At 44.7% G+C, this 15,189-nt stretch overlaps 1 protein-coding gene across 1 annotated transcript; it reads left to right on the top strand.

Moving 5' to 3' along the window:
* Window positions 1-10,665: 10,665 nt before the first annotated feature.
* Window positions 10,666-14,686, top strand: LOC147976687 (UDP-glycosyltransferase TURAN-like). Its single transcript, XM_087518970.1, has 16 exons — window positions 10,666-10,955; window positions 11,076-11,109; window positions 11,300-11,355; window positions 11,428-11,562; window positions 12,140-12,288; window positions 12,382-12,471; window positions 12,555-12,621; window positions 12,701-12,764; window positions 12,856-12,961; window positions 13,082-13,248; window positions 13,328-13,438; window positions 13,506-13,567; window positions 13,647-13,699; window positions 13,798-13,873; window positions 14,028-14,156; window positions 14,238-14,686. The coding sequence occupies exons 1-16, from the start codon at window positions 10,851-10,853 to the stop codon at window positions 14,247-14,249; spliced, it is 1,416 nt and encodes a 471-aa protein (XP_087375096.1). The 5' UTR covers window positions 10,666-10,850; the 3' UTR covers window positions 14,250-14,686.
* The last annotated feature ends 503 nt before the right edge of the window (window positions 14,687-15,189 follow it).

Raw genomic sequence — 15,189 nt, 5'->3', positions numbered from 1 at the left:
CAGTATGTCACGCCCATCCAATATGGCCCGCCATATTTGTGAAGGATGCGCTCCCAATTCGGCCTGTAGCAATGAGCAATCCGGAAAATAAACTGCCTTCAAAATCCTCGCACTGAGAGACGCATTATCTGTTAAAATCCTCCATGCCTGTCTTGCTAGGAGAGCAAGATTAAATATCTCCAAGTTTCTGAATCCTAATCCTCCCAAATGCTTTGGCATGGTTAAGATGTCCCAAGCCACCCAGCTAGGTTTCCTCCTTCCGTGCTTAGATCCCCAGAAAAACTGTCGTATGATAGAAGTGATACTTTCACATAGTCCTCGTGGCAATCTAAAACAAGACATTGAATAAACTGGAATTGCTTGTGCTACTGATTTGATTAGTACTTCCTTACCCGCCGAAGAGAGTAGCTTCTCCATCCATCCTTTAATCTTTTCCCAAACTCGGTCTCGAAGATATTTAAAGGTCTCGTTCTTCAAGTGACCAACATCCGTCGGCATACCCAAGTAGCGTTCACTCAACGATTCATTATGAACATGCAGATTGTTTTTGACAGTCTCTCTCACTGCCGCATGGCAACCCTTACTGAAAAAGATGGATGATTTCTCATTGTTAATTCTCTGTCCAGAGGCATTGCAATATGTATTAAGCAGGTTTGACACAGCGACTGATCCTTCTCCACTGGCCTTGAAAAGTAGCAGGCTATCATCTGCAAACAGGAGGTAGTTAACGGTTGGAGCCGTAGGTGCCACCTGAAGACCCGTCAAAGACGACTGAGAACTCGATTTAAGGAGGCACGAAAGGCCCTCTGCTGCAATCAAGAATAAGTAGGGGGAGATCGGGTCTCCCTGCCGAATACCCTGTGTAGGATTAAAAGAGTCAAGTCTTTCACCATTAAAGCAAACAGAAAAAGAAATTGAGGTTACCATGCCCATGACAACATCTATCCAGTGATGATCGAACCCCAGTTTTGTAATTATGCCCTTGAGGTAACTCCAGTCCAGTCTGTCGTACGCCTTCATCATGTCCAGCTTTAGGGCACAGAAACTGTTGGATTTTGCTCTCGACCTCTTCATGAAATGCAAACATTCATACGCACATATGATATTGTCTGTGATCAATCTCCCAGGGACGAAGGCAGATTGTTCTTCAGAAATTATATCAGGTAAAATAATTTTTAATCTGTTCGAAATCACCTTAGAGGCTATCTTATACAGGACGTTGCATAGACTTATGGGCCAAAACTGAGCAAGTACCGTTGGATTATTTACCTTGGGAATCAATACCAGCACAGTGTCATTTATGGATGTCGGGCTCTCTTCGCCTCTTACAATTCTGAGTACAATATTGGCAACTTCATCACCACACACATCCCAGTGACGTTGATAAAAGTGGGCCGGAAAACCATCAGGTCCCGGTGCTTTGGTAGGGAACATCTGAAATAGAGCAACTTTTACCTCCTCCTTAGTGTATGGCGCGCACAAACTTGCGTTCATTGCTTCTGTAACTTCCCGCAGCACATGAGCTAAAACCGCCTCCATATTCTGCACTCCCTCGGATGTATATAAAGACTGGTAAAAAGCATTACTTAACGCTTTTAGCTCATCAGGATCAGAAATCTCCACTCCTAGAGAATTCTGCAGCGCCTTAATCATGTTCTTCTTCCGTCAAAGGCTGGCTTGGAGGTGGAAATTTTTTGTGTTTTTGTCTCCAGCGACAACCACTCGACTCTAGCTCTTTGGCGCCACATGATCTCCTCCATGTGGTACATCTCAATCAGCCGCTCATTCACTTTTAGCTCAACATGGGAAGGACCCAACCTCAATGGATCATTCTTAAGTTCTTCCAGCATTTGTTTTAATTTTTTTATCTCTTTCCTCACACTTCCGAAAGTGTCACGACTCCACCTCCCCAGATCCTTGGCTAAATTTTTTAGCTTGTTCCTCAATTCAACCACCGTTGTACAGGGTGGACTCCCGTCCCATCCTTCCTGTATCATGTCACGGAAGCTTTCATGTGTTTCCCACATTGTCTCATATCTGAACAAATTCTGAAAACTAGCTCTGTTCCCTGCATCTCGCTCTATCAAAAGCGGAGAATGATCGGAGGTAACGCCCACCAAGTGAGATACCGAGGCCAAAGGAAACCTAGCTAACCATGAAGCACTCACTAGAGCTCTGTCAAGTATGCATCTAGTGTAGGTTCCTCCCGTCACCTTCTCTTCAAAAGTCCAAAAATTGCCTTTGTAACCCAAATCAATCAACATGCATACGTCTAGAGTCTCCCGAAAAGCCTGAATATGTGCGTTGCTGCGCTGTCCAACACCCTGGTGTTCATCTGGCCGCAACACTTCATTAAAATCACCGACGCAGAGCCATGGAAGCGCACTCAAAGTACTAATGTTTTTTAGCGTTGTCCAGGTTTGGTGCCTCAAATTGGTCTGCACCTCTCCATATATGCAAGTCAGCCTCCATTTCTCTGTATTTTGTTCCTCAACAGAAACATCAAGATGGTAAACAGAATAACCAAGAATTTCCACTTTTATTGAATTGTTCCAAAACAAGCCTATTCCTCCACTTCTACCTTGACTACTAACCGCATAGGAGTTATCATAACCAAAAGTATTCGCTAATGCTTCTACCCTTGCACTATCCATTTGTGTTTCCAGAATACAAAAAAGGGTAGGGGCAAATTGCCTCGCGAAGTCACGAAGCTCACGAACTGTCGCCGCTTTGCCCACGCCACGATAGTTCCAAACGAAGGTATTCATTGGGCCCGGCGGCGCCCCTCGAAGGAGCCCGCCAAAGATGAGACGACCGTGCCAGAGCCGTTCCTTTTCTCCGCATCTTCACCTCCTGTTTCTGCATTGATCTTGGCCCTCTTTTGGTCTTGACTGCTGCTTGGGCTCAGTGGGTCAATCTGGGTTGAGGGTAGCGACAGCATAGCCCCTTGAGAAGTGTCGTTTACATTGCTGGGCTGTTGCTTTGCCTGCGCCCTCTTCCTATTATATTCTGCCTCAGCCATCACCTCGTCATCTCCATGGCCAGCCTCATCCTTCCAAGCACCACTCCCATCGGGATCCGAACTAGAGCTTGTTCCTCGCCCAGCGCGTCCACCTCGTCGTCCTCCTCTGCGTCCCCGGCCTCCTCCCGGGCCCTGTCCAGACCTCATCACCCAGCTTGCCCTCAGATCCTTGAAAACCAGAGCTGAAGGAGGGTGTAAACCACTTCCATGTTCTTTGAACAGATGTCCCAACATACCACATACCGCACATCAGTCGGGCTGTTTCTCATATTTTAACCTGTAAATTTGGCGCTTCCCTTCCCTTATCATCGATACTGCGTTCTTCAGCGGCTTATTTACATTGATCCGGACCCAGACGCGGTGAAAATTTCCCGCGAAGTCATGCGATTGTGGTTCAGCAAAAAAAACTTCTCCCACCTTTGAAACTAGGGAGGGCACTAGATGAGCATACAGGGAAGGTACATCATGGATCTGCACCCATATCTCGATGGTGTCAAGCTGTACTGTAGACGGCTTCACCAAGCCATCGTACGGTTTAATGATCACCGCATCACCAGGAAGTGCCATGGGCCGTCTTGTGTTATTCTTTCCCAATCGCCCAGGCATGAAAACTGCGCCATATACAAGTTATCTTCCAGAGGTTTGAACTGAACTTCCTGGGCGAGATCCCATGCTGCTCGCATGTTCCTGAAGAACCAAAACTGGCTGTAGGTTTTAGCGGTATGAACCCTAACAAGCGCTATCCAAAGCGCCGCCTCATCTGGTGCATCCTTCTCATCGAAAACCACATCATCGAGGTCCTCCTCCCAGAGCCCCAACTCTGCCATGAGCGCTGCCACATCATCTGGCTCCGTAGCCCCCTTAGCGGTTGGCCCCGAAGATCCGTCAGATGCCATGAAGACTCGAAAACCTAGCCCGATCGGAAAGAGAGACGCGGGCTTTGAGAGAAAACCCTAGACCCCCCCTTCCCCCGTCCTTCCCTTGACCAGCGAGCACACACGGCGCCCCCGATCCAAGGGAGAAGTCCGGGGAACTTGGCGGAGGCAGGGAAGTGCAGTTTCTCAACGGCGGCGACTATAATCGTCCCGAGAGGAGAAAGAACCCTAACGCGAGGGGAAAAAACTCCGCAGACACAATCACTGAGAGCTACGGGTGAGATGGGTGATTCCTTTTGGAGCGGTCGTGCATTGTGGGCTGGTGGCGATGGAGAGCTCTGTGGGTTGTATATGGGCTTAGGCATGGAAATGCATGTGCACGTCTAGGGCTGGACATGTAGTTGCGAGTTGGGCCACGCCTGGGGCTATAGCCCTAGTTGCCCCAGGTCCAATTTCGCCCCTGAGACGGAGGGAGTAGTTCTCTTCGAGGATATGCAGCAAGCGGCAAACTTGCTGTCATTCTCTGGAGTCCCGGCCGGCCGGACGTACGGTGCGGTGCTCCGTGATGACAGGAACATGAAACAAACAAACGCGGACGCATGCGCATGCACGCACGCCCATCTCATGCACGCTCCATCGTGCTTTCACGCACAGTATATGTTACATTACACACGGTGCCGATAATGCACGCGTACTGCTCCTCTATGGCTCATAGCAAAAGGAAGAAGTCCCAGTCGATGGCTCTTTCCCGGAAGGCAGACACACACACACACATTCGTGAGTCTACAGTCGACCGCGAGGGCGGGATGGAGGAATTATAGAGGAGATCGACGTGGACGTCCGTGCTCCCACTTTCAGGGCAGCTACGCCGCTGTCCGTTGCTGCCTCTACCATGATACTCGATCTCCTCCGCCGGAGTTGTTGCACATGTGAACTCGTGACCCGCCCGCGTCGATCGAGTGCGTGGTGGTGGTGGTAGCACGGGACCCCCACCATGGTACTGGCACGTACGCACACACGCGTTGCGGCCACCGAGTCACGAGGAAACACGATTCGGTATGGTGGCGCCGTGCATGACAGTGACGTTCTCTCGGTGCTTGGCACCTGTTTTATCTTTGCGAATCTCCCGGCATTTGGCACTTTTTGCAACTGAAAAAGAGCATTTGACATTTGCACGTTTCGTTACGCCCCGTTGCCGGTTTTCTTTTCTTTACGGCATCTTCAAGTGCGAACAGTAATTTTTCTCCCGCATCCGTTCACAGATAGGTGAATCAGTCCGCGGACACGGGTGTGAAAGGCCGTCATCGTCCATCGCTGCCCACATATATTTTGCCCCGCATTTAAACTAACCGAACGAAGCTTATGCAAAACGGTCGATATTCATCAAAGTTCGGATAGAAGATAGCACACATCACCAATACATAGCATGCAAATTAAATCTAGTACAACAATGTCTTAAATTCATCCGGATGTCCAACAAGGTTTTCATCAACGGATCATGCCCTCCAATACCCCCCCCCCCCCCCTCCTTCAGTTTCATCCAACAGTGTGTGTACGTAAATGGCTGTCCCTCATGTCCTGTGGTACATCACAACAGCGCGTGCGGGCTACATAATGCGTAGACCAACATTGAGTGAATGAATCAATTAATAGGTTAAGCAAGAGGAAGCAAAACTTACGTCGTCCTCTACCGTGTGCAATGGCCACCTTGTCTTCAGCTGGCGAACCACATCACAGAACTTGGTGACGCTATTCTGGATAGCGTGCCAGCAATACGATAACGACCTCATGTTGCATTCTTGAATGATGTATATGTCGTAAGGCGCAATGTGCTTTTGTGCGTGAAACATTTCATCCACTTGCTGCCAGAAGGTCCCCCCTCTACTCCTGCCTACGAAATCCGTGAATCAAGCCAACCACGCGTCGCACAACAACTCACCCTCCATGGTCAAGTAGCTCGCCATCCTTCGTACTCTAAAAAACGACATGCGTTCGAAAATAAGCTCAAAGACATTTGATCGAACACCTGCCGAGCGTGGTGTTCACCATGGAGGTCGTCTACACGGGTCGGATGTACATGTGTATAAACGGTTCCAGAGTGGACAACACCTCGTGAGGCGAGCGGGCGTGTTGGTGCTGGTTGCGGACGTCCGGTAATGTTTATGTGGCAGGGTGCGGATGTAAAGTAGGGAGGAGCAGGAGCGAGGGGGGGGGGGGGGGAGGAAATGAGACCGAGAGTGGGGATTGGGTCGGCCGAGGGTGTCGGAGTCCTGCGTGCCTGCTGTCTGGACTCCCGCAAAACTCCCCCTATTTTGTCTCCAAATTGCTAGATAAAACATGTCCGGACCGCTCGGCAGACCGATACAGCCATGTGTTGGATGACTTCTATGGTACGGACAAATGCGACATCTTTTAAGCCATGGCCGGTCGGGCGCTGGTTTCTGCTGTTTAGTTGGACATCTAATTAGTTCAACCACATTAAGAGTTACTCCCTTCATCTCATAATATAAGAGCATTTTGGGAGTACTTCTTATGTCCCCAAAAAATTGTTAATAGTTTCTTCTTCGTTCCAAAGTTAATGTCTTTTTAGAATTTGACCAAATCTATAGAAAGAATATAGCAACATCTATAACAACAAATTTGTTTCATTTTCTTTGTCATAAATTTGTTTTCCAAAAAGAAACCAAAGATGTCAACACGTTTTTCTATGATTCTGGTCAAATATGGAGAAGTTTGACTTAGAACAAAGCTGGAACTTCAATTAGTTTGGAACAGACAAACACCATGGATTAAAACCTGAAGAAAAACCACAGACAAAAAAAAAACTCATCATATAGCTGCAGCGTGCGTGCGGGAATTGAATCCTACGCTTCCCGGCAGTAACAGTATTGTTCAGCGCGTTACAGAAAAAGTTACCTTGCAAGAAGAGACATAGGTGTTCAGCGTGTCATTGTAGAGTCTTTGTAATTTCACTTTTTCTTCGTCTTCCATCCATCAGAGCAACCCTGTGTGTTTTTCACTTGAACAAACAGAATGAGCAGATTAAACATACCTCTCAGCATGTACAGCGTAATCATGGAGGAGGATATACACGCCCATTACCCCAAAGCACACAAGAAAAGCACCCCAAACACATGTCCAAGCTATAAGATGACACGCAATGTAGCAAGCATTACAATGAAAGCAACCTCTCTATATAAATTTGAAAAACGTAGCGGTGTTCTCTTCGTGACGCACGAGTCACGACCAATCCCCATCCATGGAGCATTATCGCGCAGCGTGGAACACGCACAAATTCATTGCAATTTAGAATCACCAGAAGTATTACTTGTCTCAGTCACAGGAACATAAGATGCAACGCCGTTGTGTATAGTAAATCAATCAATTAACCGTCACCAGCAGTCAGGGTCGTGCCTTCGGTGTCTAACTAATTAGTATACGCAGCAATGGAATGTCACTACCGTCAGTCTCATCCGCATCGATCATGTTTGTATTGGCTTCCTCAAGTCCAATACCAAGTACAGATGGCATCACTAAAGAAAACCAGACCTGCACACTGTAGGAAACACGAAGTATTGTCCGTCAGATAGAGACTGATATACGTGAGGTGCAGTGTGCCCTCCTCTATCAGGTAAACTATTAGTACAACATTGCCATTATTTATTTACTTGATAGAATAGTAGAAGAACAGCTGATAGATAATGTAGTTGAAGCTTAGTAACATCGAGATCAACTAAAGGAAATGGCACATCTTAAGTGTTCGAGGGGGAAAAGAAATGGCACAACTTGTTTGGAACAGAGACCCACAAATGAAAGGAAGCTTCTTTTAATGGCCTTAAAAAAAGAGAAGAGAAGTTTACTGTTCAATGAGTGTTTTTCTAGTGTCGATAATGTAGACGATGTAGCTCATATGTTCTAATTTAGGTATGCTAAGCCCAAATTCTTTGCAGATATAAGCGGGGTTAGTTTTGCATATAAGGCATGCAACCAACACCACTATTGTTGCACGGTGATAACTAGGTCGGTATCACGAATAACCAGGCAACATCCTTTTTGTCAGTTGCAATATCAATGAAACATAACGGGTTCTGTCCTATGTTATCTTCCTCAAAGGATTTTAATAGCAATACATCCTTGGCATTGGACATCTCAACTCATAAATCAAGAGAGGGCAGAGGAAATCAAACCTATACATTAACAGACATCCTATGTCATGTTTAAATTAAGTGTGCACTTTTCTCCTTACAAAGTAAAATAAAATACATGTTCGCTGTAACTAGTGACATGGTTCTATGAAATGGAGGAATTACAGAGATGCTGGTATCTTGGACTATCCGTCAGACAGAAACTGCACTTAGACTGTCATGGTAATGGGACAGAGAAGCAATTTTAGCAATTCCATTAAAGTATTAAATGTGAGTAGACTTTGTAATACTACCACTCATACAAATTTCAATGAGAACATGCAACAATAAAAATAAACATCACAATCACGATGCATACATATTACTTAAGTTATCTCTGTGTGTAGAAATAAAATAATCAACTAGGATGATGCGTATCTGAGTTAAATCATTTGACATAGGAAAGCAGGACTCCCAAGAGCTTACATGTTGATAAAAAAGGCCGATTAAAATTTGATGTACATAGTCAACCGCTGGGTTGTCAGCATTTAGCAGACGTGTGCTGTCCTGAGTAATAAAATCCATGAAATTTGAGAACTTTCCCAAGCCAAGCAACTTGACCATTCGAGCTCATTCAATAGTACCTGGTGGTTGTCTGGATATAAAGGACACAACTGCAACAAGAGCAATGCAAAATTTAGTTTCTGCCACAACAATCATCCTGAAAAATTAATCGAATTTTCTGAAATAAACATTCTACTATACTAGTGCTGTACGGTTACTACGATGCTGCTAAAAGACATAAAACAGGGGCACATCAGAACTGGTCAGATAAGCAATTGTATCTGCTCCAAGAAGCCAGAATTTCATGAGACTATTTCAAGATTTTGAGGTGCATCCTTCCTCCAGTGCACGAGGTTATCTATATACACCAAGAATCAAATTGTAACAGAGAGGCCACAAGATGATAAACACCTATAGTTGAAAAAGAAGTAAATAGTTTAAATGCCATTCATCTAGCATGCATATGTGCTTAACACGATGATTGCTATTATAACACATACAGTTACACTGCTAACCTGAGCCTACTCACAATAGTTACTTCAGAAATGAGAAATCTGGAGAAGATGACATCATCAAATGGATAACATACTGGAAAACAACACCTCTGGTAGCCACTATAACAACAAGGTGAAACCATACAATTGTGCAGCAGGAGTATCCATTGGTGCCCACTGGTACACTAACTGCACTTTTGTTGCATATTGAAGTCCTTTCTTTGCTATCTTGGATTCTTGGATACAGAACATCGCATTTTAGGTGTTGAAAACCCATTTTTCTTGTTTAGTCATCTGCTCTATGATTGTGGCCGTTAACCAAACGAAATAAATCCCGGGCATGTAGAACATGGGCATACGGAGAAGTTCAATTTTGCAATTATTCACAGCAAATAAATTTGTAAGAAATCAAACCCTTTCTGTTGTTTTGAGATGGACGACTGTAGAAATTTATAGTCAATATTCGGAAGTGAATACCAGATACTGTAGAAATGTGTAGTCCATAATTGATAGTGGATAACATACTCTTCGTGGATACGCACCAGTTCTAGCTCCACAATTTGGCTGTAGCAAACGTTACGTTGATCGGTTCAATCAGTTAAATAATGGCAGCAATTTATCATGTTTGGGGCTTCTTGCATTCCGATTTCTTATCTCCAGCTGTTAAATGTATAACACAGAGAAATCAGAATGTACCCAAGAAGTAAGCAATATTCAAGAACACTGACTCAAAAAGACATCAAGAAGAGAAACACACCATATGACACATTTTGCTGCTTTTTATCAACCACCGAAATGTTCACTAGGATGGTTATCATTCGCACTGCAAGATTCATCACCATTGTTCTCCTCTTATGTCCTTGTCCTCCTCTATAATTACATGCAGAACTACATTCCACATAGTGTAAAACTATTTTTGTAATCTAAGGCATAGTTGGAGAATGTCGATTCCCCACCCAGGAATTTCGGGGATGGGTTTTCGGCCGCTAACTTTTTGGGGGATGGATTAGAGTTGCCCTAAGCACGCAGCCCATAATGCAGAAAATAGCTTAATGAAGAAAGGGTGTTGCGGGCTCACCGACAGGGTTGGCGTCGATGGGCTGCTTCCCGGGAGCAGCCGCCGAGCCCGACCGCTGCCGCGATGCATCGGGCGGAGTAGCCAGGCCTTCAGTCGCCGGGTCGAGAGCCGCCGCCGTCTCCCGCAGAGCAAACCCAAGGTTGCGGCCGGCGGCCGTGGTGGCATGGTTTTCAATTTCAGTTTCAGAAAAATTTCAGCATCAACCGAAATCACCGAAATTCAGCGAATTTCAGTGATTTCAGTTTCCATTTCAGCGTAATGACTGAAATATTCACTTGAATTCAATTAAAAATTTGAATTTTTTTAAAAATATTTTGATTTTTTTGGAATTGTCGTGCTATACTGAAATTGTTGAAATATTTTGGCCGAAACATAATATTTCAGTGTCTGCCGAAATTATTGAAATTAAGTGAATTTCAACGAAATCTCACCGAAAGTGAAAACCATGCGTGATGGAATGTCTCAGGAAACGCCCTGCCATGGGTAGTTATTGCAACTGGACCCGTCAACGACCCTGACAAGTGGGGCCAGCAGTTCAGGACTTCAGCCGTTTTTGGATCCCAACAGAGAGCGGCGCTCCTCCGTCCCCATCGACGCCGGTCGCCGCCCCTCCGACCCCCCTTCCTCCCCGTCCACGCCTAGCTCCGCCCCTTCCACCCTCCCTCCCTCCTCTGGCGGAAAAGTTCGACAGCGATGGCGGAGGAGGCGGGAAGGAGGAGGCGCGCGGCGGTGGTTGTGCTGGGCGACATCGGCCGCAGCCCGCGCATGCAGTACCACTCCCTCTCCCTCGCCAACCAGGTGCCCCCCTTGACGAATCCGTGACCTCGCGTCTGTTCTGGCCGGATTGAATTAGAGCATAGGATTTTGTGTTTTAGTAGTATCTTAGACCTAGCTGTTCGTTATTCTTCTTCTTGACAGGCCGGCATGGAAGTGGACATTGTTGCAAACGGAGGTATTCTCTTCTTCTTCACAATTTCGTTTTGCTGTTGAATTCTACTGCCAAACTGTAGAACGAAGCCATCTAGTATTTCCTAAATGCATGTTAACTGTTAAGGAACGTGACACAAGTCGGAGTTTCATCAGCTTTCAGTGTTATTTTTGTTGAGATCTGACCTTGTATTCTGTTCTATGTCTATGAGCAGGAAGTGATCCCCATTTATCACTGAGAGAGAATCCATCGATTCACATCCACGAGATGGTATTGATTGTTTCTGCTATTCTATTTTATCTGTTTTCTCCTATTGCAACTAACTTCATGATTTATCTCCAGAAATCAGTGCAGTTATCAGGAATTTCAAAGATATCTGGTGCCCTGGCGCTGCTACTTAAAGCTGCCATCCAGTTTATCCTGCTGATTTGGTTCCTTTGCTTTAAGATTCCTCGCCCTGATGTCTTTGTTGTCCAGGTAAACATTATGTTCAGCCTTTTGATTTGCACATGTGGTCCAGAATTACATGAACAATAGGTGTGCCCAACCACTACCACTTTCAGCAAATTTACTTTTTTTTAAAAGAATTTGACAATCTAGAGTTCATTGCCCATCATGCAAAGTAAATGAATAGTCATAGTTGGCTTATCATGCACCTTAAGTAGTAACAAATACTCCCTCCGTCCCATAATGTAAGACGTTTTTTGGCACTAGTGTAGTGTAAAAAAGCGTCGTATATTATGGGATGGAGGGAGTACTAAATAGTGACTCATGCTACGCAATATGTATTTTACAGTGACCTCTTGTTTACACCATTCTCAGTTTGGCAGTGCTGAGTGTAGTATATTTACAAAGTTGTTTACTCTGACCCGTATTTAGTCACTGAATATTCTCCAGTCTCATCTCGTTAAGTTTTTAATCTCCTAGAGTCCCTATTGATTGATATTTTTGAAGAATTAATTTTGGTATAAAAAATGTCAATATTTAGTTATCACATTTTGCAGTAACAATGAGACACCTGATTTGTGTCATTTGACCATCTTCTGTCCAACAGAATCCACCCTCCGTCCCAACATTGGCTGCTGTAAAACTAGTTAGCTGGCTAAGAGGTGCTAAATTTATTGTGGATTGGCATAACTTTGGATATACGTTACTTGGATTGTCTCATGGCAGAAGTCATGTAATAGTCAAAGTCTATTTCTGGTAATCCCTCCAACCATGTTTGTTTATCTGCTAGACTGCCAGTATATCCTATCGGTCATGTGTTTTAATCAGTGATGTTTTCCTGTATCCTAGGTTCGAGAAGCACTTTGGGCGGATGGCCGATGGTGCCTTTTGTGTTACGAAAGCAATGCAACATGAGCTTGCTCAAAACTGGGGAATCAAGTAAACAGATTGAACTTGAACTTTTTTTCGTAAGGCGTTTGTGCACATGCCGCAGTTTGTATTAACATAACCACAATTTTCAGAGCAACAGTTCTATATGATCATTCTCCTGAATTTTTCCATCCTGCTTCCCTGACGGAGAAACATGAGGTGAGCATCTGTTGCCAGTTCTTCCCTCGCTACTTGCAGTACTGCATATCAACATATGTGACCTAAAGACATGAAATAGTTGTTCTGCAGGTTGGGTTGTTCCATTTGTAGTGCTATGGGCAGTGCTGATTGCTTCTCTGTTGGTATGTTGTTCTCCAGTCAACCGGAATATTTTTCATGGTATAAGCATATTCCAGTTTGATTCATTTTTCTTGATTTTCTGTTACAACAAAGAAAAAGAAGTGGAAGACGAGAACACTACTGCTCTTACTAGCAAGATTGATGGTGGAGTTTTGTTGAAACCCAATAGGCCTGCACTTGTTGTGAGCAGCACAAGCTGGTATGTTCTCTTGGACTAAGTGGTCCTTCTTGCAGAACTGTTTTTGGTCAGCTCACATGATTATCGAGTGGATAGTTAAAATGAGGAAAAACTTATAAATCTTTGCCACCTGCATTCCAGGACACCAGATGAGGATTTCAGCATACTTTTGGAAGCAGCACTGATGTACGATAGACGCGTTGCTGCTACATTAGGTGAAGAGGATTCAATGGATGAGGGGCAGCTTTGGATTGATATCAAGAATGGGAAGCAATTTGATTACCCAAGATTACTTTTCATTATCACAGGTATCACACATTCTGCTATATTTGCTTGAATTACTAATTTTTAACCATTGCTCTGATTTAATAAATTTTGATACTGAAGGCAAAGGGCCTGATAGAAAAAAATATGAGGAGCAAATAAAAAGGTTAAAACTCAGACGTGTTGCCTTCCGGACTATGTGGCTTGCATCGGAGGACTATCCTCTATTGCTAGGTATGCCAGCCACTTGCCAAAATAATTTGTACTGTAGCATATATGCTGATTGTTTGAGCAAATGCAGGATCAGCTGATCTAGGCGTTTCGCTGCATACATCCTCGTCGGGGCTTGATCTACCTATGAAGGTTACTCACAGCATCTGCTTACTTCAAGGATATAGGAGTTTTTCATTTTCTGCATTCTAACTTGAATGGTTGTTCTTAGGTGGTTGATATGTTTGGATGTGGATTACCAGTTTGCGCCGCTTCATTCTCCTGGTAGATCATGTTTCTAGATGTTTGAATTGTTATGTTTTGGCATTGGCCTTTTGGTTGCTCTATATTATAAGACTCTGGCTTTCTTTTTCTTTGTGCAGCATCGAGGAGCTTGTGAAAGTAAACAAAAATGGACTTCTTTTCTCAACATCTTCGGAGCTCGCAGATGAACTTATGGTGAGGACCACTTTTAGTCGTTATTATTTGATTTCATTGTATGACTACTTGGGTCATTGTTTCAATGCATTTTAAAATTAGTATAAGTACTTCCCATCATGGCTTTGTTTTTTGGATTAATGTTAACTACTGTTGCAATTAAAAAATCATGCAGATGCTCTTCAAGGGATTCCCAGAGGAATGTGATACCTTGAAATCCCTCAAGGACGGCGCCTTGAGTACAGGGTCCTCTTCTAAATGGTCAAATGAATGGGAAACTAATGCACTTCCTTTGGTGAACCAGGTGAGAGCTCAAACCTGGCTTGCTGAATGTATGCTGCATTCACGAGATTAGGGCTTACCTTCTTTCTTATGCAATTTGCAGGTCATAGGCTAAAATACTAATGAGATGTGTAAAAGGATGGTTTTGTTACTGGCCTGAGTATGTACTGATTCCATAGTTTATAGGTGTATTGTACACTTGAGTGACCAGATGTACATTAGAAGGTTGAGGAGAGGGCATGTGCATATTTCAGTCTGTTTGCACCTGTTGCTGCTAGGATCAGCTGCTACCAAGGGCATTGGCGTCGGTCTTTGACAGAACGTACCGCCGATGCCCTCGGGGGCCTCACCAAGTCATCAACTGTAAAACTACCTAAATGCCCAGTTACATAACAGTAGAGGACACAAATAAACATACTATGACACTGGCATTGAGACCAACTGTCAGAGAGACATATGTACATGTGGCCATTCAAAATTGTATCAGGGACCCGTTCAGATCTCCAGCACGATATCTGGAGGCACATATTAGGTTCTTTGTTAGTTTGTACACACTACTGCTGCAAGACCTACACTGTGTCACATGAACTTACACTCTGAATCTGTTGTGATCCATTTGTTCCCTTGTTCACCTGCCGGCGCATTGCCTCCCCAAGGCAATTGTGCTGTCCGGCAGCTCTTGATCGTGGCCTTGGACATCGCCAAGTTGTCGCTGGGTGTGTCGTCATGGGGTAATGGCCAGGGCATCTGCGATGAAGAAAAATCATGCATAGTTACTAAACCACTACAGTGCTTGTGTTGAGAACACATGAATTTAGCAGGAAATAGTTCCAAAAAGTACTCTGCAGCAGCACCTCAGGCATCGCCCCCCTGAAGCTGAAGCTGAAGCTTGGTGTGGGCGACATGAATCTCCTGAAGGACCTGTGCTTGGCTCTCCTTCCTCCACTCAGGGTCAGCGACCTCTTGAGTGTGCCGTCCTTGTCTCCCGCCGGGGTGGTCACTCTTTTGGCACCCAGGAGCAACGCGAGCTCCTCCTGCATCTTCCGGAGCTCGGC

Source organism: Triticum urartu, chromosome 4A (genome assembly GCF_056163025.1).
Source record: "Triticum urartu cultivar PI428250 chromosome 4A, HENAU_Tu73, whole genome shotgun sequence".
Taxonomy (NCBI): domain Eukaryota; kingdom Viridiplantae; phylum Streptophyta; class Magnoliopsida; order Poales; family Poaceae; genus Triticum; species Triticum urartu.
Note: the sequence above shows the minus strand (reverse complement) of the source record. Positions and strands in the feature narration are given on the sequence as shown.

Bases quoted from the DNA above. Each gene is read 5' to 3' on its own strand.
- LOC147976687 (XM_087518970.1), top strand. From the start codon at position 10,851: ATGGCGGAGGAGGCGGGAAGGAGGAGGCGCGCGGCGGTGGTTGTGCTG. The intron at 11,110-11,299 runs GTATTCTCTTCT...GTCTATGAGCAG, and splicing joins GGACATTGTTGCAAACGGAG to GAAGTGATCCCCATTTATCA. The intron at 12,765-12,855 runs GTATGTTGTTCT...GTTACAACAAAG, and splicing joins TGCTGATTGCTTCTCTGTTG to AAAAAGAAGTGGAAGACGAG.